Here is a 27,713-nt window from a genome sequence, read left to right as displayed (position 1 = left end):
CCTCCCACAGGAGGCAAAGGGCATTGTATGTGTTGCTCATCATTCCCGAAGTGGTATACTTGCTATGGATGCATTATGGCAATATTGGCCAGACTGAATGCGATCTGCTGGACAACGCTTAAGGTCGATATTAATAATCACACAATTGAGGAAATAACAGATTTCGAAAGTATATATTGGAGGGTTCTGGGTGGTGGTTGGCCAGAAATCTCGTAGAGACGAGACCGAGGCACAAAGTAAAACGTCTTTACAAGTCCAAGTCACAACCACGGTGACGACGACAGTGATAATGATATCCTCTTTATGATGGCACTCAATGGTGTGTCAGTAGCCACTGAGCGCCAGCTGAGCGCACGTCATCGTTTGTCGTTCTCCTCTTCTGCAATCGGCATGCCCCCAGGCTCCATTCAAACAACATGCATCACCAGCTTTCTAAGACCCTTCATGCACGGTGGCTACCTCACATGACCACCCACTTCCGTAACATGGCGCTCTGACTGACTGAGTGAAGCTCTTCATTTGTATAGTCATTAGCGTTAGCTACTCATACAATATGCTTTCCTGCACTATCCAAATGACAGGGCGTCTCTCATAATCATATAGTGGTTTTGGGACGTTAAACCCCACATATCAATCAAATGACAAGGAAAACAGATAATCATATATATATATATATATATATATATATATATGCATATGAGATCTAACAGACAGTAATGCCAAGGAATGTACAGGGGAAGTTATTAGAACCAATGGAATGTAAATAAGAAGAAAGAAAAGTGGGTGAAAAAATAACCAGCGGTGAGCAGGAATCGAACCTACGACCTTCGAATAACGCGTTTCATGCTCCAACCACTGAGCGATCACAGCGGCCTTACCTCCACCCACTTTTTTGGGGTTTATATGTGAATTTAGAAGTAGTAGTGTCAGTCGGCGCCATCTATAAGCCAAGCGACGAGTGTGATACACTCTTCTATGCACATATATGGCGTCACGTAGCACGTGAACTTATTACGAGTGGACAGCTGATTAATAGTCCCTCGTATACAACCTAATGACACCAAGTCTGCCAGTACGAGACCCTCGTTAATGAATCAGGGAAAGAAGTGTGTACCTAAGGGCTCGTTTTACCGTGTTTTGACACAATATTAATGAGATCTAACAGACAGTAATCCCAAGGACAGTACAGAGCAAGTTATTATTACCAATGGAATGTAAAAAAGAACAAAGAAAAGTGGGTGAAAAAATAACCGGCCGTGAACACGAATGGAACCTACGACTTTCGAATAACGCATTCGATGCTCTAAACACTGAGCTATCACAGCGGCCTTCCCTCCATCCACTTTTTTTGGGTTTAGTAGGTTCGATTTCTGCTCACGGCTGGTTATTTTTTCATCCACTTTTCTTTTTTCTTATTTACATTCCATTGGTTCTAATAACTTCCCCTGTACATTTCTTGGCATTACTGTCTGTTAGATCTCATTATTATTGTGTCATAGCACGGAAAAACAAGCCCACAGGTACACACTTCTTTCCCTTATTCATTAACGAGGGTCTCGTACTGGCAGACTTGTTGTCATCAGGTTGTATACGAGGGACTATTATTCAGCTGCCCGCTGGTAATAAGTTCACGTGCTACGTGACGCCATACATGCGCCTAAAAGAGTGTTTCTTTCTCGTCGCTTGGCTTATAGACGGCGCTGCCTGACACTCCTACTTCTAAATTCACATATAAACCCCAAAAAGTGGATGTAGGGAACGCCGCTGTGATGGCTCAGCGGTTAGAGCATCGAGCGCGTTATTCGAAGGTCGTAGGTTCGGTTCCTGCTCACGGCTGGTTATTTTTTCACCCACTTTTCTTTCTTCTTATTTACATTCCATTGGTTCTAATACCTTCCCCTGTACATTCCTTCGCATTACTGTTTGTTAGATCTCATTAATATTGCGTCGAAACACGGAAAAACGAGCCCTTAGGTACACACTTCTTTCCCTTATATATATATATATATATATATATATATATATATATATATATATATATATATATATATATATATATATATATATATATATATATATATATCGGATCCTTCACTTAGAGCGCCTTGAGTAAGACAAGAGCCAGAAAAAGGGAGCTTAACAAGTCACATCGGTGCTAAAACAAAGTAGCATTATCTCTGCCAGTTTGTCGAAAGCAATAAGTAATGCACCGCTTATTAACTGACGCACGGGGTTCAAGTGTATGAAGTGGAAAAGAAATCAAGAAAAGATTGTTATCTGGAAGGGCCACCTTTCTGGAAAGAGTTAATGCTCCCCCGTCAGTTCTAAGTGTTGAGCCATAATTCATCGCCACAGCCGCTCGCAGTATCAACAAAGTGCGCGTAATAATTTAGAGATGTGTAGCGGGCACACCGCTTATCCGTAGGAAGACTTATAGTGATGTATTGGCTGCTGTGCTGCTTTTGAAAAAACCACCGGGCTTGCACGGAACGCGCAGTATTGTCACAGCGAAAGCTGCAAGGGTGGCCGTTCAGAGCCTTATTTAGAAAGCCTTTACGTAACTATTACGCACACTTGCAGGGTACCCACTACGCCATTGGGTAGTAGGTGTGCACTCACTATGCCATCCTTCCTCATTTTTCGAAGAAGCATGGTGCCTGCTGCATGCTTACAAGAAACTTCCTGGATTTTTTGTGTGTGTGATGCTTGACCACCACGAAGAATTATGTCAGAAGCTTTTGTAAGCCCAACGATTCCCCGCAGTTGGTAGGCGCCAGAGTTGATATGTGAGCAAAGTAGAGCTTTTTAAATGGGTTGGAGCACTCGATAACCCACTCTTTGCGCAAGTCGCATGCTCAGCAAAATAAAGGTACACCTGAAACCACTGAGGCTGAACGCCGTATCGCCACATGACCGTACATTCCATTCTCGGGCACGCTCAGTATCCCTATACCACAAGCTTTGTTCAAATCAACAATGTTTCTCACATTAGTATATAACAGGACAGACGGGAGCATAACGAAATTCCTACTTTCTCCTATTTCACAATAGGAGGAGGTTGAACAATGCTAGCCGTAAAATGGCTAGCTCTCTAGACTGTTGTATTTGCAGGAAGTGCGGCAAGCGAAATACACTAGAGTGCACTTTATCGACGCTTCCTGATATGCACATGCAGAAATGAAGATAGGAGTTACTAGAATCTAGTATTCTTACATCCCTATATGAAAGATTCTAATATGGACGTGCGAATTGTTCATTTATTTATTTTTCTCTCGATCTTAGGCTATTTCAGATAGCATTTCTCGCACTCACAGGATGCGGGTGCAAAAAAATCGCATATGAATAACTTCTACACGTTTTTCTTTCTATTTATGTATAACACAAGCGTCACCATTTATAATAGATAGTCGTGTTACTGTTGAAGTGTTTACACAGCGAACATCATTTATTTATTATAATGGTGTTGCTCGGCACAGTGGATATAGGCTTACGGGGCAACCGAGTCTGATGAAAATATACGACCAGAAGAATCACAGAATACACAAGGCCTGGGAGCAAAAGTTTTGTTTTTCAATCATTCATGAATGGTAATCAACCGAGCCCGACTACTTATACAGTCACTATTGCTTTAGAATAACCTACGACTAATTACAGCGCCGTTTAGGTAGTATTTGCCCTAATAAACAAGAGACTAATGCTTTCACACTGCACGCCAAGTTTGTAGTGTGTGATCATAGCGCATTTAGTTCAAAAGTATGCAGAAGTATGACCGAGCGAAGGAATGCCTATCATAATCGTCACTTTAGTGCCGCTAATAATCCTCTAGGTCGCAAAGTCCACTTGAGCCTGTGAGAATGCGCAGTTTGAAAAGGGCAAGTTGGTATGCAGTTCATTCCTAAGTTTAATTTTGAGTGGTACTATTTTTTAAAACCCGTGACAAGTATGTGATGGAAAAATTTCGGATTGCTCGTGGAGATGATTTTGAGTCATGCTTAGATACACTTCTTTCACGTTGTGTCGGTATGCCACTAGGAACTGAGAAAACACTTCAAGCTCCAATAGGCAACTTTTTTACTGTCTTGACCCAGAAATATAAAATGGCCGAAAAAGTGCAAGTAATCTTTCTTTAATTTTTTAAACATTAGCTCTGGTTGTCATTGCAAGCAAGCACACTTTTGTTTGACATTGCATTGTATTAGGAAAAAAAGTGATAAACGCTGGTATGTATTGTGCCTTACCTCCTCTACCTGTGGTGCAAGTGAACCAAAACCAGGACACGCAGGAAGACCACAGGATGCGGTCAACAAAGGCAACAAACATCCGCTTAGTCTCGCTAGGTCGCTCAGTTTTCATGTTCCACTCCAGCTTCATGAACACGCAGCTGAGGCCACATAATAGGGCAATGCACCATAGTACAGCCATTAGAGTCTGCATATACAAACCAGACAAAGAGCACAATGAAAAGAAAGACCACCAAACATGTCTCATCTATGCGTTTAATGAAGTTATGTGTTCCTTTATTAGCTTGTGCAACAAACTAGGTGAGTGTTTTAGCAATGCATGTGTCCGAATCTGAATTATCTTCCTCGTCTCTTTATTATGGACTTCAAGAAATGCCTCAACCTAGCTCTGCATAACTCTAGCACTTCAAACCATGTATGAAATGCATCTCCAGGTATAGAAGAAACTGTCCACGTTGAACATTTAGAAGCAGACTTCTTGATGATATTCTTGTGCTCTTAAGCTGCTCGTTATGAGAAGTTCCTCAAGAAAGATGGGCAAAAGGAGCATTTTCTAATAAAGTATATCACAGGTATGATAAAAATACCGCTCACTGATGTGGTCTTTTCGTAAAAATTGGATATATTATAATAATAGGTCTAAATATATTAGTGTTCACAGAGCAGCATTAAATAAGTTCTATATTTTAGGTACAGTGTGGCCCTGTGTACGCAGATCCGGCCAATCACTTGAAGGCTGGTAAACCTCACAATGAGTAACCTTTCAGCATATTTTTTAGCCAAAGGTAGGTAGCTGTAAGTGATACCCTACATACGCACGCATTGTCATTGCTATATACGTGATTGCCTTGGGAAACTGAATGTTTTTGCAGTTGTGCTGAATGTGAAGTGTGATGTTCTAGCAGCTGTCGTTAGCTTAGCCGCATTTGATGTTTCCGAGAAGTTAAAAGACTACATTTAAAAAGGCTGGTATACGTGAGACGGGCGCACAACCCGCTGTACATATTCACTGAAAGCAGATAAAAGTTTCGCCTTTTTTTTATTGCGGAATTCCTTCTTACGTAGGAATTCCGCAATCGTCGTTGCACTTTAATATGACATAATGCTGGCGAAGCTAATTGGCGTGTATTAGACACAATCTTGGAAAATATTGCTATGGCACCGGGTTGTGTTGTGACGGTGAATCAGTAAGACGCGATACGTCTCACTTCCCAATGTTGATTGATTGATTGATATGTGCGGTTTAACGTCCCAAAACCACCCTATGATTATGAGAGACGCTGTAGCGGAGGGCTCCGGAAATTTTGACCACCTGGGGTTCTTTAACGTGCACCCAAATCTGAGCACACGGGCCTACAACATTTCCGCCTCCATCAGAAATGCAGCCGCCGCAGCCGGGATTTGATCCCGCGACCTGCGAGTCAGCAGCCGAATACTTTAGCCACAGACCACCGCGGCGGGGCCGCTTCCCAGTGTTTGCTTAGCGTGTATATTTTGTTATTAGGGCAGGTTACAATCACTAAACACTGATTATGCGCGCGTGCTTGTGTGTTCATAATTTGTTATGTCGGAAATAGTTGCACGTGGTCAACATTTGCCCCTGAAAAATTATGCTAAATGTTGTGTGTCTCTTAGAAAGAATGAAGGGGGGGGGGGGGTCGGCATAGCAGCTCGAACAACAACTTGCTGGCTGTGTATCCTCGTCGGCCGGCTGTCGGCATCTTCCGCTGTGAACTTCACTCGTTGTGGTAGTGTTCGAAGTAAGTTCCAGGCTCTGTTTTCGTTATGTTTTTGTATTAGTCTTCGTAAGTGTGAGTGAGAGAATCGTGCGAGCCTTTAAAGATGAACAAGATGTTTCGTGGCAGAACTAACTGGCATGTACTTTGAGCAAAATTTCTTTCAAGAGCTGCCTCTAAACTTGCACTGTCATTCTGCTACGAATGCAGATAATTATCTCGGCAATTAGGGTAAGCAGTGTTCTGTTGACGGCAGCCCACGAAAAGAAATAGCCAGTGGCACAATAACAATATAGTGATTTGTAGTGAGATTATCTTCTATTATCTAGTGACATAGTTGAAAAAAGTGTTCAGCGGGCATGTATAAACAGCGTGAACGCAATATTATTTAACATATAGAAACTCGTACACTAATGAAGCACAGAAAAACACGAACGCTATGCTGTTCGTGTGCGTGTTCCTGTATTTTGAGGTGGCTTCTTTCTTCGGGTTAAACGTTTCAAGTCTGAATCTAAAAAACAACTAGCCCAACAAATTATCATACTTGCACAAAGCGCGGACGTTAAGTTATTCATTGTGCAAAACGAGAAGTGTTACACTCCTAATGAGATACAGGTTAAACGCTGACACTATCAGAAAGCCACACGAATAATGTTCGGTTTCTTTGCTATATGCAGTGATTTAAGCGAAGCCTGAATAAGAGTATAGGTACGTAAATTCACTGGTTACTTTAACAAACCATTTCTATTTCTTAAAAAAATTTTTCATCTATATTTCAGGTTGTTGAGAAAAATTGTTTTTTTTTCTAGCAGTTTCATGAAGAACCACTGAGGAAGTACCATGAAGAATAGTAGAAAGTTTTCTGCATGCTCTTGCGCAGAAGCAGCTGAATAAGTCAGAGTAGTAAGCCCAAATCTAACAGTTGTAGAAAAGTAAACTTATTCAGAGTAAGGCCGTTCGCTACTAACGTAAAACGTAGCATTACAGTCTCTGTTTGTTCAGATGACACATTTGCATGGAAAGCTGGGAGTAAACGCTTAGCTTTTTTTGGGGTTGGGGGGGGGGAGGGGTAACTTGTCTGCATATTTGTGAAATCGCAAAGTCTGTTTTTATATTTAACTGCAAGAATATCAAAAGAAAACTTTTTAAATACGCGCTATCACCGAGCCTTCCACCCACCTTTTACTCCACAGATTTTTTAGCCACCATGCAGCCACTTGGGCTATCATCCGTCATCTGCCAACCTTGCTCACCATCTGCCCTGGTAAGCAACTGCCCAAAGTCCGCCCAGCACTAACGCACATTGCCCGCTACCCATAATCCCCTCACTACATTATTAGCGGAAGGTGCTTTCCACACGTCCTATACTACCATGTGATTGTTGACAGAAAATAACTAGGAGTGGGCTTTTTTATACGCAAGAATATCGCTGGCAACACATAGTATTACTATCGCATCAATGAGAGGGTCGTCACTATCATAATTATGTTTAACAAAATATGCAAGATAAAGGTGGTACAGGCCTGCGCGCTACACCGAGCCATGAGGATCATTTGGTTGAACGCTGCTATGAATACGTATAGTGAGCCATTAATAAAGCAAAGAGACATTATACTATTCTCATGGGCGACTTTAATGCCAAAGTAGTCAAGAAACAGGCAGGAGACTATGCTGTGGGGGAATATGGCATCGGCTCTAAAAATTACAGAGGGGAGTTATTAGTACAGTTTGCAGAACGTAATAATTCACGTATCTTGAATACGTTTTCAAGAAAACAGGCCAACCGTAAGCGGACGTTGCGAAGTCCCGATGGCGAAACTAAACTTGAATTAGACTTCATTCTGTGTGCACACAGAGACAATGTACTGGATATAGTAGTAGTTGGGAAGATCTGGTGCAGTGACCATAGCATGGTAAGAGCTCGTACTATTCCCCTAGATTAACAATTCAAAGGCATAAACTGATACACAGGAACCTAGCGGTGAGGGGAAAGTCAAGTAATTCAGTTTCGCTTCAGAATAGACTCGAGGCACTAAATGAGGTAACCGAAGTTAGCGTTGACACAATGAACAATAATCTTACTAGTATTATCAAAGTGTGTGCAATGGATGTGGAATGTATACAGTGACCAAACAGATAACCAGCAAGGAGGAGGAGGAGGAGGATTGAAAGAGGAAGGGCCGGGAGGTTAACCAGTTCTCAGACCGGCACACGAGCAAACTATCAGTAGAAAAATAATCTCATCAAGACACGACAAATTGTGAAAGGCTCAAATGCAAGCGACAATATAAAGCTAGTGAAGCTTTCGAAGTTAATCAATAGGCGCAAGGTAGCTGATATAAGACGGTGTGACATGGACCTAATGGAAAGGGTAGAATAATTGAAAGGCTTTACTGAATTGAAAAGGCTGTTGCCCTTAGAACAAAAATACACCTTTATGGGTGTAAAATTTTTGAAGTGTAACGTTTCACTGTAAAGTATAAGGGTGTAATTTTGTCCTATGCACAACACCATTTTAGGTTGTCTAGAAACACCCTAAACAATAAGGTGTTGAGAAACACCCTGACAACGTAGGGTGTGAATAAACGTTACACCCTAATTTATAAGGTGTTTATGAACACCCTTAAACTATGGGTGTTGGATTAAGTACACCCATGCGATTTGGGTGCACGTTAAAGAATCCCAGGTGGCCGAAATTTCCGGAGCCCTCCACTACGGCGTCTCTCATAATCATATGGTATGGTGGCTGTCGGACGTTAAATCTCACATTTAAATCAATAATTTGTAGCCTTGTTCATAACAACCTAAATATAGGGGTGTAAAAGGGGTGTTTTGAGGGTGTTTTAATCACGAACACCTCAAATTGTAAACATAGGGCATAAAAAAGGTGTTCATATGGTTGCTTTTGATGCGTATACTCATTTTACACCCTTTAAGGTGTAAACGTTTCGCAGTATACATTCACTCAGAAGTGCTTCATGCGTAATGTTAGCGCTAACTCATGTGAATACTGTGAATTTACGCTATGCCAAGGCAGGTCTATACAGCAGATTCAGGAATGTCAGCTATAACCAACCTAGGTTTTAGTTATGTAAATGCCAGGGTTTGCTGACTAAATCGCATAGTACATGATACATGATTTTAGAGCGTGTAAACTATTTGGTTCCGTTCCAGGGCAAAAATGATGTACCTGTCGCAGTGTGAAAGCATACAAATACATTCACCTGCGAAAAAAAGTACGTCTCTGTATACCAGGTATACGAACACGTAATATACACGGCGAAAAAAACACCATATCATCATTGCCGTAACATAGATACATGTCACACTGTTACCGCAGCAATGTATTATTCAGTCAGCGCAGCAAGTAAAAATATGACACAATGGCGAAATATAGACTGTAAGATGGTAGTGTGGCCGCAAGAAGTAACGGCGCCATCCTGTCATCGCAGGCGGAAAGAAGTCGCACTAATAGGCAGGCATAACATCCATTCTCATGTTGGTTATATATATATATATATATATAACCAACATGACCAACATAACCAACATATATATATCTATATCTATATCTATATATATATATATATATATATATATATATATATATATATATATATATGAATAGAAGAAATGCCGGGAGGTTAACCTGGACGACGCGTGGTACGCTACCATTAACAGGCGAAGGTGGATGGGGAAAGATTGAAGAAGAGGAAGCTCACTCTTCCAGCCATCGTAAAGGTGCCAGGTTTGGTGTCAATTGGCATTGGCTGAATGGTAACTAGCATAGGCTAATCACGGCTACTGTTGAATGGCTGCTGGTGTTTGTTAAAACAGCTGAAGTTAGTATTAACTAAATATTTGTTAATCTAGGCTGCTATCGGATGACGTTAACTAACTTGGCTGATGTTCGCTAAAGGATAGCTAGTGCTAGCTAATGTTTGCAAATGTTCATTCAGTAAGGTAATAAAATTATTGGCCAAGCTTTATTAAAAAACTGCACAGTATGAAGTTTCTGTTGCATCGTTTTTATGTTGTCATGGTACTTCCAGTGATTATTGCGTAAAATTCGCTGCCGGTATAGGTAAGGAAATGGTTCTTAACTCACCTTGGAGATGTTGACCTTTCCGTACTTCTCAACGAAGAAGAAAGTCATACATCCAGAGAAGAAACACACAGCATGGTAAAATGGAAGCTGGTAGTAGTATTGTATTGTGTCAAATGTGTCTCTGTAGTAAGAAATGAAGAGAAAAACACAATGGATCAAATAAAATCTCTGTAAAGAAAACTTGCATGATGGAATCACTTAACGTTTATGGAAGATTATCTTTCGCACAATGTTTGGCAGCCTCCTGGTAAATTTCTGACGTGTAAGGTGGCACCTGGTGAATAGCTCGCTATTACTCAGGAAGTGCGTGGCATCAGTTAGGTTGTCCCTGGCGACACAAACGTTTTCATGGCTTGAGCTGCATCATGACATAACGCGACAAACTGAATCACTAGTTTAGCTCAACGCATATAAAAATAATGAAAAATTTTGCTTTTCAAATGCACCTGCAAGGACGTTGCTAAATGTAGTGATGCTATAAAAATCAGTGTACGTAGATTCATTTCCTCGGTGCGTATGGAAAAGAGCCATTCGTCATTTGGCCTGTTCGAGCAGCGCACTTGGGATCCAATACGTGTCAGTTTCATATCTTAATTTTCGTGTCCACTTTTCCAACTTGTTTTACCAAAAATCAGCAGCAAGAATCAGGTTCTATGAATTCTGGAAGCGTTCGTCAAGGAAGCTTGTTAAAAAAGGCACGTTCTTCTTGATTCAGCTCGGTCTCAGATTGGAGTAGGCAAGTGTGCAGCATGTCACTTCAAAAAAAACGTATTCAAAACAAGTTATGTCTATTAGAGGACTTTCTTCTACTTTGCTCGAGTGTTAAAGCTTCATTAGCAGTGAATAGAACTTCAAGATGAAACCATAAGTTAGAATTTCAAACTTACTATGAAGTACTTGTTCACATTATGTCGTGCATTATCCAATTCACTATCGGGAACAGGCCCACCTAAATTGCGCGAGATCTTGCTGACCACTGGCACTTGTGGGTTTCTACCGTACTAAGCACTAAGTAGTGTCGTTTACAATTGTCAGATGAAGAATACATTAGATATAACAGAATCCAAGAAATAGAATACAGCGAATAGATGCTGGAAATGTGTGCCAGAGAGGCACAGCGCGTTTGCATTTCTTGTTAGAGACGGGTAGCAGACCTCGTGAGGCAGCTCACATATACATTGTTTTCTCTTGCCCTAGTACCTCAAGAAAATTCACAGTGTTTTTTAAAACCACACCATGATTCTAGCAAGATTAGTTACGTCGACAAAAACATCTACAACGAGTGGTGGTGGAAGTGATTATGCCATTCAGTGTGAAGTTGATAGCTTAGCTATTCTGACTAGGTTAGCGGCTAGCAGTATAATAGGGTTTTGAAAATACGATTTATAAAAATTAATCTTACGACGTAATTTTGTGAGTTTCGAAAAGAGTATTGCACATATATGTGAAAAACAGGATGCAGATGTTTTCCACGAATGTGATAGGACCTTAATCGTGGTCCCTAGTGCACAGATAGCCATCTCCTACAATATTACGTTCAAAATCTTGCTTGAATATACTTTGAATAAATTGCTGATGTACTGTTTACTCTCCTACATTCCATGAGCAACAATAATAAATATTTACAGTTTCATTGCAAGTGAGAAGGGATGAACTCAAAAGCAACCATTTAGTGTTTGTACGAAATATAAGGCTACAACTAACTGCTATAGCATCCAACGTGGAGTAACCTTAAAACTCATGCGTAGGAAAACACGACTGTTCCAGCAAGCAAAATGACCTTCGTACTGTCTGTGATGTTGCAAATTTACCTTCATACCGAACGTCATAGCAACGGTGACGCAAAGCGCAGTGAGAGCGTCCATATATACAAATAAATTATTCCCTATAGATAGTAAACTGAGGCTGCAGCCTAAAAGGAATTATGCGATTCCTTATCACAGCTCCCAAATGTGACTGCGTGTATTTCTGGCTGTCTTTATGAACCAGGAAAAGTACGTCTACTTAGGACAGGTAGTAACCACGAAGGCGAACCATGAGAGTTTGTATATTGTTTGTATATATTGTATATATTGTATATATTTTGTATATATTGAAGGCGAACCATGAGTCTGTTTTGTATATTGTTAGTCAAATTTTAGCCAACTGGTCGTAATATTTTGCGTCATATTAGCGAATGAGGTCACTTAACATCTAAGTACTCTTATGCGTCTGAAGTTCCGTGAAGTCAGGCCAAAAAGAACTGACCCGAGAAAAATTAATACTTTCTACGTCATGTTTCGGCTTGGTTGCAAATTGAATTCAACAATATTTTAGTGGTATTTATGCTGCCTCAATCAAAGCAATAATATAGTGGTTTCTTTGACGTAAAAATAATTTTACTCTACCTTTTAATGGCTATAACGCATAAACTCTAGGCTGATCGATGATACAAACAGCTATAAAGTAGTGTTGGTGTTCCCTATATAAAAACGTTCGATAAAATTTGCTGCAGTATATGTTCCTATACATCGATAATATAAATTACGTGTACTTCAGTGTGAGACCAAACAGTGGACGCATCTTGTGCGTCATATTCTCGAATATTTGAACTAATAACACACGTATGACGCTTCTTACTTGTAAGATGTGTGCAAAGGAACAATAAAAGGCAGCATGTTGGTGCCATATATTTGACACGCAGACACGAGACAACAAAGCAACGAGAGCACCGCGAAGACGACAGCTGCGAGCCGCTTCTCACTGCAAGAAACAAAGAAAATAGAAATACAGTCGAACCCACCTATAACAATATTCAAGTGCGTGAACATGTCATTGTAATAACCTACGATTTCTACAAACAGGTTGCATGACGAAAAAATGAAAGAAGGGGGCAGCAGGCTGCTGTGACAAATTTATATCTAAGTAGATACGCGAACAGACATCAGTGACAAAAATAACAAGCAGCCAAATTTTTGGTATGTTTGCGAATTCGGACGTATTCACGGGACCACCACAATGCCCAGAGACTCAATGTATGACAATCTATTTAAATAATTAATTTATTTATTATATACTGCTCTCCTGTTTACCATGTCTAAAGCAGAAATAGGCATACGGAACTCTTCACAGGAAACAACATAATCAGCATCGCGCAAACATAGAAAAATCGGTAATCATTCTATGAAGTCGTACGGGAAACATAACATACAATAAAAAAGCATATATTTGAGCATTTTGTAATAATTTGCGAAAAACAATAAAAGATTACAACAACTACCTTAATATTGTTAACTAAAACCGACTGAATACAAAGGGAAGCCTTGCTTATCTTTGGGGTAAGTGAATGAATATACAAGTTTAAAAACCCCATTACTAAAGGGTGATGAGAGCATTCAGAAATAAACCAAGTGTTGTACACTCTACAGTATTGGGTGATTGGCAATTCCACCTCCGGATAGTTCAGCGAAAAAAGGAATAAAATGCTTCAATGTGTCTGTGCTATTTACGTAATCTGCAACTTTCAATAAATGATAATATCACACAGAACATTCACTTGTTCATTTAATGTGAACTGTTTGGCGAATTCTAGTTTTGTTATGAAAAATCGGGAAAACAGCTGCAGCCGCTCTATTCTTCTTCTCTGGAGAAGCTTTTTGCGCTCCACTTAAACTAAAGAAATTGAAGATGAAGTGCACTAACTATAACAATTAAACACAAGTAGAACAGATTTTTTTTGGACTACTTCTAGTTTTTAGGATTGAACTCAGTAAAGGCATGCCACACTGCAGCTGCGCAGTTCAATACTGGCCTAATAAAAGTTTTGTATGCGAGAAGTTTGATCTGCGGTGTAGCATTCACAAGCCACCTTCGCAAGGAGGGAAGCATTTATATTGTCATATTTTTTATAACAAACATGTTCATTTCATTTAGGTCTGATGTGATTATTAGACCTAAATAATATTGTTTAGTGACCTCCAATAAAGCATGACCATTGATGGATAAGTAAAGAGAGGTGGCTGTTTTTTTTTCACTTACTATTATTGCTTCTGTTTTTTTATAAATTATTGTCATCCCCCATTTTGAACACCACGTTTAAAGCGATGGTAATGTAGTATAAAACGATTTTGGGTTATTGTAAATATAAAGTATTTGTGATAGTATCCAATAGTCTACGAACAGCTTTGTTTCAGGGATAAGTTTAGCACATTATCAATAATAAAATACAGGGAAAAATGGCCTCCTATTGAGCCATTGAGGCACATCTGATTTCACGTGGGCGGAACTTGAGCTAAAACCATCAATAGTATTAAATTGTCTTATCATTGTAAGATAAGCAGCTATCTACTCAAGTATTATGTCATTTTTTCAGTATCAGTTTGAGCTTAAGTAGTATTTTTGGTGACTCATACGATCGAAAGCTTTTCAGAAATCAATTATTTCAACATCTACTTGACCAATCACATCAATTGCTGGCGCCAGCTAATTAAACGTCTCAATAAGCTGGGCTACCGTAGAATATCTTTTGCGAAAGCCGTGCTGAAGGAGAGTAATTCGGTTAATATTTTCGACAAACACAAAGATGTTTGAATACCAAATGTTCTAAAATTTCAACACTAGAGCATAACGAGAAGATAGGCCTAAACGAGGATGCAAGCGAATACTAAAGAGTTTATGGTACAGGCGTGATCTTGGCGTGACTCCAATAATTGGGAAGCTCAGTGCCCGAAAAAGAGAATTTAAAGATCAAGACTAGGTGTTTGGAAATAAATTCAGCACACCTTATCAGAAAGGCATTAGGTACAGAGTCAGCTCCTGGTGACAGAAGCGATAACACACTTTTTTCAGCGACACAGACGTCATCAATACGTGGAATGGCGCTATAGGTAGTCAAATCATGGGCAACGTCATTATCAAGCGTGTACACTGAACAAGAATAAGGAATGATTGCTTCTGTTATTTCCCTCTTGTCCGTTACAACCAGTTATAACATGAATAGTAATGGATAAGCTGCGTACTGCACTTTTTGGGGTGAAAGGCACTTTAAAAACTTATTTGGTCACGTCAAGAGAATCGTCGCCAAATTTTCATGATTGATACTTTGATACTAGACGTATCGGACTGTGAGGTTCTTCGAAGTTTTAAATTTTACGCATATTTCACGCCCGAAAGTGCATCAACAAAAGCCACCACTACTCCCACGCCTTTTCAAACTTTATTACTGGCTTTGCCAAAAAGCTGCACCGCTAAGCAATGAATTTTTCTGTACAATCAAATTCACTTATAACATTGCTAAAATGCCACGAACGTTTCATTGTTATTGCTGCAAACTGGTTGCACGAAAAAAACGATGTATAAAGGTGGCAGGTTTTTCTGAAAATATGGTAGTATCAGACGAGATACGCCAACAAATATCAGTGATAAGGGTGACAGAGCGGCCGATTTTTGAATTTGCCTGAAAATTTGGACGCTTTCACGGGACCGCCACTAGGCACACGCAGCCAATGTATGACAACGTATGAAGTTGTGGACACTGAAATTTTACCTAGTGTGATGTTTTAACTCAAAATGCATTCACAGAAGTGTATTAACAGACGCGACAAGCAAACCACGGAGCAGCGGATATCAAAAGTGAGCTTTGTCACAATGCCGTCTCCTGCTGAACGCTTAGACCGTACGCGAATAAAAAGGGAGACTGGGGTGGCGGGCGGGAGTTCAGCTGCTTGAATTTTTGTTTTGTTTTTGTTACTGATTTCGCGTTTTAATACATTTTGGAACAAACACCCAACTGCTTCAATTCATTGCTATAAGCGATAATGCAGCTTGTGGGCATTGCAGTAAGTGGGCTAATTCGCTAAGGAAAACACACAAAAACTGACAGTGCAGCCGCCTATCATTGTTACAACCGATATATTCTTAAAACTGGCATTTTGGTAGGTGGGTTTCACTGTATACCTATGTATAAGTATCTTAGCACACAACAAATCTTTTACGATGCCCCTCTTTTTCTGCTAATACATGGTGACATGACAGCTATTCCAGCAACTAGGTAGTAACTCTGTAGCTCGTCGCCATAAGGGAAGTGGGTTTGCATCAAGCTGCACATGGGTGTGCTGCTTCTATGCATGTCCTTTATAAGTGTCGAATACTCAAGTGGTATCACAAGTGGCACTTGGTATTTATGTAGTTTCGGTGTAAGTATTATCCAGAACCCTTAACTGCAGGCTCTTTTCCCTCACCAGGAACATATTAATCAACATATCTGTCCTGACAAGCTTTAACGGCACCAGAGATTTTTCACAGAATTACGTCAGTGAACTCATCAAATGTTTTCACATATCAATAAAAAATAAAATTTGAACACCTCAGTACAAACTCATTACCATTAAACAGGAATATATGCTCACTGTTAACGTTTCTTCATCTTATACTTCAGTGAAATTGACGACGCCTGCAAAATATCTGCCTGTTATATACGACATCATTCATATACGCAGCCATGGTTGGACTCGATAGGTACGCAGGCCTTCCTTTTTAAATTTTTGCACTTGATCGTTTCGCACATGATAGGAGCGTTACCCGCGTTGTAGCGGCATGGCTCACCGCGACGGCAGCAGTGATCCTGCTGCAGTTATGGAGTTTTTCTGCGTGCAGCTACCATTCTGACGATTGCTCATCCGCATCTTGCATTGCTGTCGAAGTGCACAATTAACACATTGCGGATGCTACCAGTCGGATATGTTTAAATACGTGGTTCTACACAGTTTTCGGGGCGTGATTGTTGCTACTGCATTCCAATGAGGATATTTTAGAGTACCAAGAAGGAAATCGGTCACTGTGGAACGGCAAAGAAGGTCATAATACACTGTTTCGTTCTATAGTGTATGTTGCCGCTACTTAAGACCACTGGCGTTTCTTGAAAGTGCTTCCCGATTTACAAAGGGCAGATTAGTCACAAAGCAGCTAAAAAACTGAAAAGTGCACACTCGCGCTCATTTTCAGTGGACGGCAGTGGCTGATTCAGACAGCAACAAGAATTCAGAGTCAAAGGAACACGACTGGCAGTTCAGCGTGACGCTGGACCGCCAGTCGTAATAATAATAATAATAATAAATATAATAATAATAATAATAATAATAATAATAATAATAATAATAATAATAATAATAATAATAATAATAATAATAATAATAATAATAATAATAATAATGTTATTATTATTATTATTATTATTATTATTATTATTATTATTATTATTATTATTATTATTATTATTATTATTATTATTATTATTATTATTATTATTATTATTACCCTGCCTCTAAGAGTAGGAAAGTCATTAAAATCATGGTACACATCTTCGTATATTTATCGTTCAACAGAATCACTCCCGATCATTAAGTAGAAAAGCAACTTTCATCCATTTGCATGTACAACGGCATTCTCACTGCTGGTCACTCTTATGGTGGACACAAGTGTAAATAACTTATATCTTTCATTAACAAATAACTAATAAATTTATTTGTTATTATATTTCTTTATTAAAATAATATTAAGAATATGTACCAATGAAAATGATAGCACTATTTGCTAGCTGGTACAAATATGAAGATGCAAAATGAAGATAACGTGCTTCATGCCTGCCCGAAAAAGAAGGCAACTTGATTGCCATTCAGTACACTTACCTTCCAAACGTCTGTATCACAGCCACGGCCACCACAAAAAGCTGGAAGTCTGCTGAGAGGTACCACAAGTGTGGCATGGTGGACTGCGAAAATTATATTACAAAGGATTGAGAATTATGAAAATGCGAGCCTTCAATGAAATAAGGTTGACTGTGCTGAAAGCACAGCACATTGCGAGAATTGAGGCGAGCCTGCCGACTTTGCGCGGGCTTCGCCACCTCTTTCTGCATTCCCATGTCCCGACATGACTTCCCACCTCCACGATCTGACAAGCTAGAAGAGAGGAGAGTGACGTTTAACCCCTCTCCACCGGAAGCGAATATAGAGTGCGGCGCCCTGCGCGGAGTCTCTTGGGGACGTTTTGCACGCGCGTGTCGGGAGCGAGAGAGAACCTCTCCGGGACGACATAGGGTAAGCACAAATTTCTTTTCCGTACGTCGGCTCCTTTTGTTTGGGGCTCGTTCGGACTTCGCCAACGGGGCCTTGCGCCCGCGGCGAACACTTACCTGTTGTCACCCCTCCTTTTGTACACAAGGCTGAAGAGCGGTGCAGTGTCCTAGTGCGTGGCCATACTACGCCGACCCGTACCTCTCGGAAGCCAACACGAGTGGAGTTCCGCCTTCGCTCGAGCGACTGGGCTCTGTTGTTCCGGTGTCACCGTAAACCACTTATGACCACGGAGACGTGATCGCGGCATCATGTGTAGTACTTCTCGCCCGGGGCGTGGATAAGCCTATTTCCTTTCCGGCAGCTTCTGTTGCAACGGGCTGTGTACTGGGTGTGCGGTGCTGCCGCAGGCAATTAAGTGTTGCCACCTTGAGCAGTATGGTGTTCTCGCCACGGTGACAGTTAAGACGTGCCTTGAAGCTAGTTAAGACTAGACCCACGCCAATGGCCGTAATCCTTCGGGATACGTGTTCACTACAACAGTCACAGCGAAAGCTAGATGAGTGGCCTGTCGGAGCGTTTTCTAATCTGATGATGATGCTGATGACCTCAGATAGATGGCGCTCACCCACAGACGGGGATGGGCGAAGAACCGGGCTGCAGGATACCTATATGAAACTAAAATGAAATTAAAGCCAATTTTTAAAAAATTTAGTTTAGAGATGAAACTGCCAATAAACAAAAATGGTTGCTGAGCAAGCGCTCAAACCATCTGTTGTTCCTGACAGACATAGCTACAAATTGCAAACTAAAGATTTGAAATGGTTGGGAATCACTAGCACGGTAATTTTTTAGTGTCATTGATGTAGCCAAACACAGTGGATCATATATCCATGTGGCAGTAACCTAATGAGCAGCTCTGAAGTGATGAAAATACTGTTACATTTACGCGTATTCCTAAGTTCTGTAATGGGGCTTCTGAAAATCTTTTTCTCTGATGAATAACGACAACAGAATAAAACGAAATGTCAAATTGGTTCAATTTTGTTGCAAAAAGTGCACAACAGTGACGCCAGTCGAGCTTTGTTAAGGTAGTAATTTAGTTGTGAAACTGTACCACGCAATCTGGTATAAGTGACTTAGAACTGGTGAGATACACACCATTGTTTATTTCAGCAATACCTTAAATGCTCGAAATCTTCAAAATTATTCAAATTACCTACTCCCAGTGCAAACAAGGATTTTGGAACCTCAGCGCTGTCACGTAAGCCGTATCTGGAAAAACTGAGATGGTGGGCTCACTCAGAGATACTACTGCTATAAAGTTCACCATTTCGTTCAAATATAACCTGCGGTGGGCTGGTACCCATAGCAAATCCCAATTTTTTTACGTTTTTAATATTAAATGACAAAAATTATTCATCAGTCTGCATTTGATGCTGCAGAAAGTGCATTACACACTGATAATAAATCTGTAATGATCACTGTTGATGATTGCCTTCAAGGCGATTTGCGCAGGGCAAGAACAACAGCCAATAATTGTACAATCAATACATGATATATTTTGGGAGTCAAATAGAAAAGGACCAATAAAAAAGGAAGGAAGATGCCAACCCCAGCCTTTTCTTTTGACACGGATGCATCAGTCGCAATAACATTGCTTATCTGCAGTTGAGCTAGATAATCTGCCAACTGGTTCTTTAGGTACCTATGTGCCAATTGTTTGGCGTTATGAGGAAATAAATAATCAAATTGCATGCAAAGCATTTACATTAGATTGTATATTAGGCCAATATGTTTAGTTTTTACATTCAGTTTATGTAGCATCGCTTGTGCGAATATGATTTGCGGTGTGTGTAGTCGCGACTAATGCGTTTCAAAGAGCAAAGTTGGTTCTTGAATGACAACGTAAAATGAGCCTCTTCGGGGTCAACTGTATGTCTTTAAGAATGCTTGCACAGTAAGAACTTTCAAACTATTCAGCAGAGAAGGTAGGCGAACTTCCATATACAACACGTTTTTGCAACAAACTTTAGGAGACCCAGACACAACCGCAACGCTTCTCTTTCTAGTAGTTTTAGAAGTCTCATTTTATAAGCTGCACTGCCACAGAACTATACACATCCGAATTTCTTGATGCCGCACATAAAGTTTTTATATCATTGTTAGCGCATCTCTTGTTAAACTCGTTTTACGGTTTGCGAGCTTCCGTAGCCACCCCATGGTGCGTGTTGCCTTGGAGTACACATAATCAGCGCGTCTTCTTCAATTTAGTGTATCATTATATAAGATGCCCAAATATTTAGGAAAATTTGCTGCTGAATGAGCTCATTACTATATATTAACGGGATGTATAGGCTGCAGAAAATAGAATGCAAAAAGCGAACTTCTCTTTAGGTTCAGCGTCACATGATTGTTTTTCAGCCACCCTTCTATCTTATTGAGATGATTCTGTAGGCTCTGGTATAGGGATTGAAGATTGGCAATACTTGCAAAAAAAGCAATTTCGTCCGCGTACACATATAACTAAATATTCTTAGTTGATGGAATAGAGCCTAATACGATGGTAATTAAAACTGGCAACAGGATAGCTCCTGTGGTACGCCACGTGTCTGCTTATATCTATTCGATGAGTCTTCATACTTAAAACAGTATTATTCAAAATAACTTCAAAATCCACACAGTGATGTAGTTGGGAAAGTGGTGATATTCCATCTGTTTTAATAAAATTGAATACTCCATCTTATCATACGCTTTAGCCAAATCTAGAGTAACTAATGCACATTATTGGCGCCGATGCCTACCCAGTTGTATTCGGCTCTTTAAGTAAACATGCGCACACCATAGTGAGCAACCATATATAAAACCAATTTCACTGAGGTGTAACATTTTGTTATTATCAGTATATTTTAGTACCAGGCCATTCAAAACTATTAAAATTAGCTTAAACAGATTAGACGTGAGCGGTAATGGCCTTACATTCTCTAAGGCAAATCTTGTTTTCTGCTTTTTAGGAAGTGGAATCACTTTAGACAGCTTCCATTTCGAAGGTATCCAAGCTTTTATCAAAGAAAAATTTACCAGATTAAGTACTTCAGTTCGAGAAATCTCGAATATTACATTTATCATTGCGTTGGTCACCCGTCTAGTCCAGGTGCTGAAGGACATAAGTTCCCTTTTATTCCTGCCATCTCATCTAATGTAATCTTCTCGAACTCCTCCCCCACCATTGGGTTCACAATCCGCAGTGAAATAGTTTACATAAACCTATCTTGGAGCCCTTTCGCGATATTTTCTACTAAATCAGAGAGATCACGGGAGAAACAACGGAATAGTCAATATTTTCAGAGCGTGCTAACTGTTTTGCGATCTTAAAAATCTGAAGAGCGCTTGTTTTAGCCCTAGAAATATATTCAAATCGATTCATATTATAGCCATCTTTTGCTTTACTTATTTTGCGTTTGAAGTCTGCTGCTGCGAATATATATACACACCAAGTTTTCGGGCTTTGGTTGACCAGCAGTTGTTTCCATGCAGCTATACATTTTCTATGGCTCCTCTTGCACTATTCCGTTTACCATAGACTATAAGAACCTCTTGGGGCCGAGTTTCGTTTAAAAGTCGTCTTTTACTGATCTTTTTAACACTGTACACTGACTCCTAGCCCATATGTCATCTTGGATATCTTTGTGGCGAATAAAATTAGCCTTAAAGTCTTTTTCTATTTTTTCATAAGTGAGGAATGAGCTGACCTTTTCGGCTACAAGTATTCTCGGAAAGTTGAGGACAAAAGTATTAGGCAAGTGGTCAGAGTTAGAAGCACAGTCTAAAGTTTGCCACAAACATACATTTAAAGATGAGCTTGAAAATGTTAAGCCTATTACAGATTTAGAAAGAACTCGGACAAAAGTAGCCACGTGTGAATTCGAACATGACCAATTCTCGTCAATAGCCCGTTCCCGCAAGCGTTTTCCGCCTAAATCTATTTTGAAACCTCAAGCCACATGATGGGAATTGAAGTATCCAGTAAATAATATATCCTTTCTGCAGGCAAAGAACATGTCGTGTAGTCTTCGTGTGTCTTGCACCCTGGCTGGGAAATATGCATTTACAAACGAGAAGGGAGAACCGTCGGGTAATAATATGTCTACTATCAAAATTTCAAAATCTAGAGCCATACACCGATAAGAGATTTTAGCTTTGTAACTAAACTTAGTTGCTTGGAAAACAGCAAGTCCACCACCTCTACAAGGTCGGTAAAATCGAAAGAGTTGATACCTTTTTAGGTGAAAACTCTAGCCGGTTGAACGCAAGGTTTGTTGCAGTAATATATTATCCGGTAAAAGTTGTGAAGAAAGGTATGATAGTTCTGTGGCTGCAGAAACAATTGATCTACAATTCCATTGTAATATGGTTAGTGAACCTATTTTGATGACAGGACCGTAGCAGAAACTGCTTGGTCCAAAATGTTTCGCAAAATGTCTTTCTCAGACAGGTTCTCGAAGAATTCTTTTTTGGACAGATACTTTTTTGATTTCGAATCATGCGAAGAACTTTTTGGTGGAAGAGGTCGGGTTCGCTTTAGAGCCTTACGAGAGTCCGTATCCATATCTGCACATGCTTCCGAATAATCCGTTAGACCATCCTCTTCTTTAGTTTTGGAAGTCCCTGCCTCAGGAGAAACCAATCGCTGACGTGCTGTCGCACTATCTCCGTGCGCTACGATACCACTCATGCCCGAGGATCCCGATCGTACGTATAGGCTACACCAAAAATTTGGGACAGCTGATTAGAAACCAATTGTGCCAAGGTTTCAAAAAAGTTGTTTGCGAGGCGTTCCATTGCATTTTCCAAAGCCTTCTCTATGGCCTCTGCGATAGATGTTGCGAGAGATGCATTCATGGAAGTGGTAGTACTTGCTGCAAAACCTGCATATCCCTTGGATCTCTCCTGCATTCCAGCAACTGCTTCTCTACGAGAGCACCACTTGCGTTATACGATATCTAATATAGCAAGGTCCCTTTATTGCGACACAGTCTGCACAGCCTGCAGGGTGCGTTCAATTACATAAGCAGCAGCACTCTTTCTCAGAGCTACACTCGCGGCTGTCATGGTTTTCTCCACACCAACGACATCTAAGAACTGATAGGCACCCTCGGACGCTATGTCCATATCGCCAACATTTTAAACAATGTAGAATTTGGGGGGAAATGGCTCTACCTTATAGATCAGTGCCCCTGCCCTAATTTCTGAAGATCCGACTGTTCCTATAAACGTCACTATCACCTATTCCTTTGGGAGTTTTTCGTTGTCATTGGTACGGGTGCACCTGTACACTGAAATTACACCGGCCACCGAAAACGAATTCAGCATTTCGGCGGGTGTCAGGCTTGTGTCTACACCGCGGACTAATCCCTTCGAGCATGCGAGGTGTGCTGGAATAAACGGGATTACCAGATGCGCTGCAAATTCGGATCATTGCAGGAGCTCACGAATGCATTCCCGATCTGTGGAAAAGAACAGGATGCTTCCGCGACCAAACTGCTGGACGTCGGTTATCTTTTGGAAATGCGAAATGGCTATTCGAAGCTCCACTTTAATTGCCTTTGGGTTCTTCATCGGTATAGTGCCCCCATCCGTAGGTACCTGAGCCACAGGGACACTACTTGCCCCACTGCGTAACGAATAGTCAATCGAACAATTCTTGGCGGGAGTGGAAGTTAACCGAGGTGAATGCCTTTGACCAGGAGATGAAAATGACATCAAGATCGAATGACACGCTTCAGCGGAGAAATACCGTTAAAGATATTGAAAATAACGAACTCTCAAGGAGCAATATGGATAATGCCGCCCCATCCTAAGCCAGGGCAGCTTCTTCACAGTCGAGCTTCTTCACAGCCACGAAACGGCTTCTTCTTGCTTGATATTCACTGCGGCATTAATAGGAAAATTTTTGTAGTAAGCCAGCATTCACTAAGCTATTTTTCGTCATTCTTTAATTAATGTTGTGTCCGCTAAACACTTGCGAAAAATTTGTGCCAATTGCTCATGCAGTGGCTGTTGACGATAAGGAATTATGCCACAGTTAACAGGTTAACAAGAACAAGTTTTCGTAAAGGATTGGAGCATTGAATGACCCACTTGTTACGCCTTTCGCATTGTGTGAGGGCTGGTTGTTCTTTTGCTGTCCTAAAACGCTTTATAAGTCGTAATAACGCGATTTCTTTCCCGACATCAAACCTGCCTAAGGCAAGTTTGCCACGAAGTCCCGAGCACCGCCATTGATCAGTGGTAGAATACTGGGCTAGCACACATCGGACCCAGGTTCAAGCCTCTCGGTGTAATTGACACCAGGTTTCTTTTTCTGATTTCTTGCGGTGTGGTTACGGAATGCACTGGCCGTGGCGGCGGCGGGCAACTACGGTGGCGCGTGACCAGAGTTGTGATATCATAACAGCTTTCACTGTAAAAAAAAAAAACAGCTTCGCACAAGTGGCACCAAGTCAGAAGTATGTGTGGGGCTGGGCAGTATTCTTTGGTTTTCCCTTCATTTCCTTTTGTCTGTCATTGTTTTTCTGTTCCCCAGTCATTTTTGCTCTCTTTCTATTTCTTACTGTTTTCTTCCTATTTACCCCTTTTCGTTCTCTATCTATTTCTCGCCTACTGCCTCTTTTTTTTTTGAACTTTTACGCGTCCTTTTGCCTGCGTTACTACAAGCGACAACAAACGAGAGCCCGGGCCTGTAAAATCCTCCGTGCTTGATATCATCATCAAGGCTCTCAAAGAACAAGAAGAAGATTTCTCCTTGGCGTCAGTGCGGTCAATACTAAAGAGCGCTTCCTATGCGTGGTTTTGCAAGCGTTATACTACGCTACAAGAGACGAAGGCAGCCTACGACAGCCCGTGCCCCTAAAGTGCTTCTCATCTAAAAGTCATTTTTCTTGCAAGCGCTAGTAGTATTATGTGGAGTTTTACGCCCCAAAACCTCGATCTTAATGTGAGAGACACCGTATAGTGGATGGTTCTGACAATTTTGACCACCTGTTGGTATTTTATATCCCCTGACATAGGGCAGTACACGGTCCTCTACCATATCCTCTCCATCGAAACGTGAACGCCGTGGCTGGCATCGAAACCACGACCTTCGGGTCAGCAGCCAAGCACACTTGCCACTATCCCACCAAAGCAGACTCCTCGCAAGCGCTACCCGTCAATTGAAGTTTTTGCCCCACTGTGCTAGTATAGTTGATAAGGCACTCGGCTGCTGACCCGCAGTTCGCGGGATGGAATCCCATCTGCGCTGGCAGCATTTTCAATGCAGGCGGAAATGCTGTAGGCCTGTGTGCTCAGATTTGGGTGCACGTTAAAGAACCCCACGTGGTCAAAATTTCCGGAGCCCTCCACTCCGGCGTGTCTCATAATCATATGGTAGTTTTGGGATGTTAAACCTCACATATCTATTAGCAATTGTGATATTTTGCAAAGTAGAGCAAGCATATGCACACATCACATGCCTTGTCGTTCAATGAAATTGGGGAACTCAGCAATGATATGTTGTTTAGTGTATGGCTGTAAATACTGGTACAGTTGTGAATGCTGCTTTGTGTATGATAGTAAGTATGGGCATTTGTCTATATTATGATCATTAGTGTATGGCTGTAAATGCTAGTTCAAAGAATGCTAACAAAATGTTTGCTTGTCATGGTATTTAGGGTGTCCCAGATAACTCCACGTGATTTTAAAAATGTCCGGACGTACTATGACGACTCAACCAAATTGATATTGATGATTATTGCATAGAACAGGTTGAAGTGTTTTTGTTCTGATTATTGCCTAATTGATGAAGCCTTATAGGCAACCATTAGGGAAAAAAAAAATTGGGCAAAACTTTGTATTGCGATATTTGTAGATCACTTTCAAAAGTTCTTTTGAGCAGTTTCTAACCATCAATTCATGAAGTAATACTTTTTTCTGCTAACGACAGATTTGCAAAAAATAAAAAAAAATTAGAATGCCGAGTGACATGCCTGCATCCTCAGCTACACGTACCACGATCGTAAGGCTCCCTTAAGTACCACGTGCTGCAACACCTGGCCAGGTGGGGTATCGTCTAAAAGGCCACAGGAAAGCGCCAATGCTGGCAGTGGTGCACTTAGAAGCTGTTGCTTGCGCCAGTAAAAGCTGTAAATACTGTGTTTTGTTATCACATCTATGAACCACCGCGAGGAAAGCATGTTGTTGACACGCGTAATGTTAGGGAGCTCTACAATAACTGCGTGCGTGCGGGCGTGTCACGTGGTATTTGTTTGCATTTACGGGTGTTTCTATCAAGCAGAAAAACACCAATGCTCGGTAAAAGGTTCTACAATGCCTATTCGGATGTTTGGGAGCCGATCTGCAACTGTTGAAATTTCATTTCAGCTCCGTTACTTCAAGTCATTCCTAAAGTACCTCTGACACGAAATTTTGAAACTCGGGGTGTTTGTGTTGTTTGAGAGTCCTTTACATTGGGGCCCTTTTGACCAATTATTATTGATGACTGATGAGCGTTGCCTAAAAGCTATTTAAATTTGGTTTGAAAGTAAGGGTAGTGATCATTCGAATATTCAGGTTCAATTAAAATTTTCTGTGTTTCAGCGTAGAGAGGGTGACATTGCAGATGTTAAGCAAGTGTTGTCAGCGTCAGAGAACATTTCCGGGGCGCACACAATGCCCCGACTCGCACCCGGTAACGACAATTGTTAGTGTCCACTTTTGCTCTGCTGTTAGCTGCTCTCAAAATGGTTATTGGCAGCTTATGCCAGGAATGCTTTTCTTTTTCGTCTTAGAAAAACAAGGTCAAAGTAACATCATCGTTTCTTTCTTCACCGCCCGCTGGTCCGCCTATTGGAAAACGGCGCTTTAAGTGTCACTGACGCTTTAGCGCACGTGTTCTCAGGCACTGCCCCAATGTGGAACGCTAGTTTCTTATGGTATTTTGGTGGGCGTTTTGAACTGATGCAAAATCACTCAGAAATATAAACGTAAGCATTATCATACAAATTGTTAGAACACTTGCGATAAAATTTCGGCATTTCCAGATGCAAAGATAGAAAATAATTTGAAAAGTCCCAAACAAAACTTTTTCAGTCAGGGGTCAATTATTTACTTGGCCAATCAAACAACCAAGTAAAAGACGAAAACGTTGCATGACTTACTACTCGCTATAGCCAAATAAATGAATATCAACAGATTACCATAAAGTACATTGGTATATTTTACTCTGCTATAGAAGTAGCCGGGGTACGGTGAATACAGTGTATGACCCTTCATTTACGTTCCTCATGCCCTCATGCCATGACATATAAATTTTGTCAGGGCGTAGGCGGAGGAAGGAGGGTGAGGGATTCATTTTTTCTAGAAATGTTTCAATTTTCTTGCTTATATATACACAGCACACTTACGAACGCATAGCAGAACATACATAAAGTATATAGGTTGAACTTATTCCCCTCTCTCACCCAAAAAGCATTTTGAACTACGGCCCTGAATTTTGGTATATACCAAGGTAATGAAATGACCGTGAATGTGCCAAAAG

General features: G+C 40.8%; 1 protein-coding gene across 1 annotated transcript in view; it reads right to left on the bottom strand.

The window, feature by feature from the left end:
• LOC119161144 (nose resistant to fluoxetine protein 6) overlaps positions 1-27,713 on the bottom strand; it is a 111,106-nt gene that overhangs the window by 16,649 nt on the left and 66,744 nt on the right. Inside the window, exons 11-14 of the mRNA XM_037413496.2 lie at positions 17,750-17,832; positions 12,705-12,827; positions 10,086-10,206; positions 4,239-4,428 (exon numbers count right to left, since the gene is read on the bottom strand). Of these exons, the coding sequence (XP_037269393.1) occupies positions 4,239-4,428; positions 10,086-10,206; positions 12,705-12,827; positions 17,750-17,832 (517 nt within the window). The remainder of the gene's footprint in view (positions 1-4,238; positions 4,429-10,085; positions 10,207-12,704; positions 12,828-17,749; positions 17,833-27,713) is intronic.

This window comes from Rhipicephalus microplus, chromosome X (assembly GCF_043290135.1).
Source record: "Rhipicephalus microplus isolate Deutch F79 chromosome X, USDA_Rmic, whole genome shotgun sequence".
In the NCBI taxonomy this organism is placed as follows: Eukaryota; Metazoa; Arthropoda; class Arachnida; order Ixodida; family Ixodidae; genus Rhipicephalus; species Rhipicephalus microplus.
The sequence above is the reverse complement of the archived record's forward strand: the minus strand, read 5'-3'. Positions and strand labels throughout refer to the sequence as shown.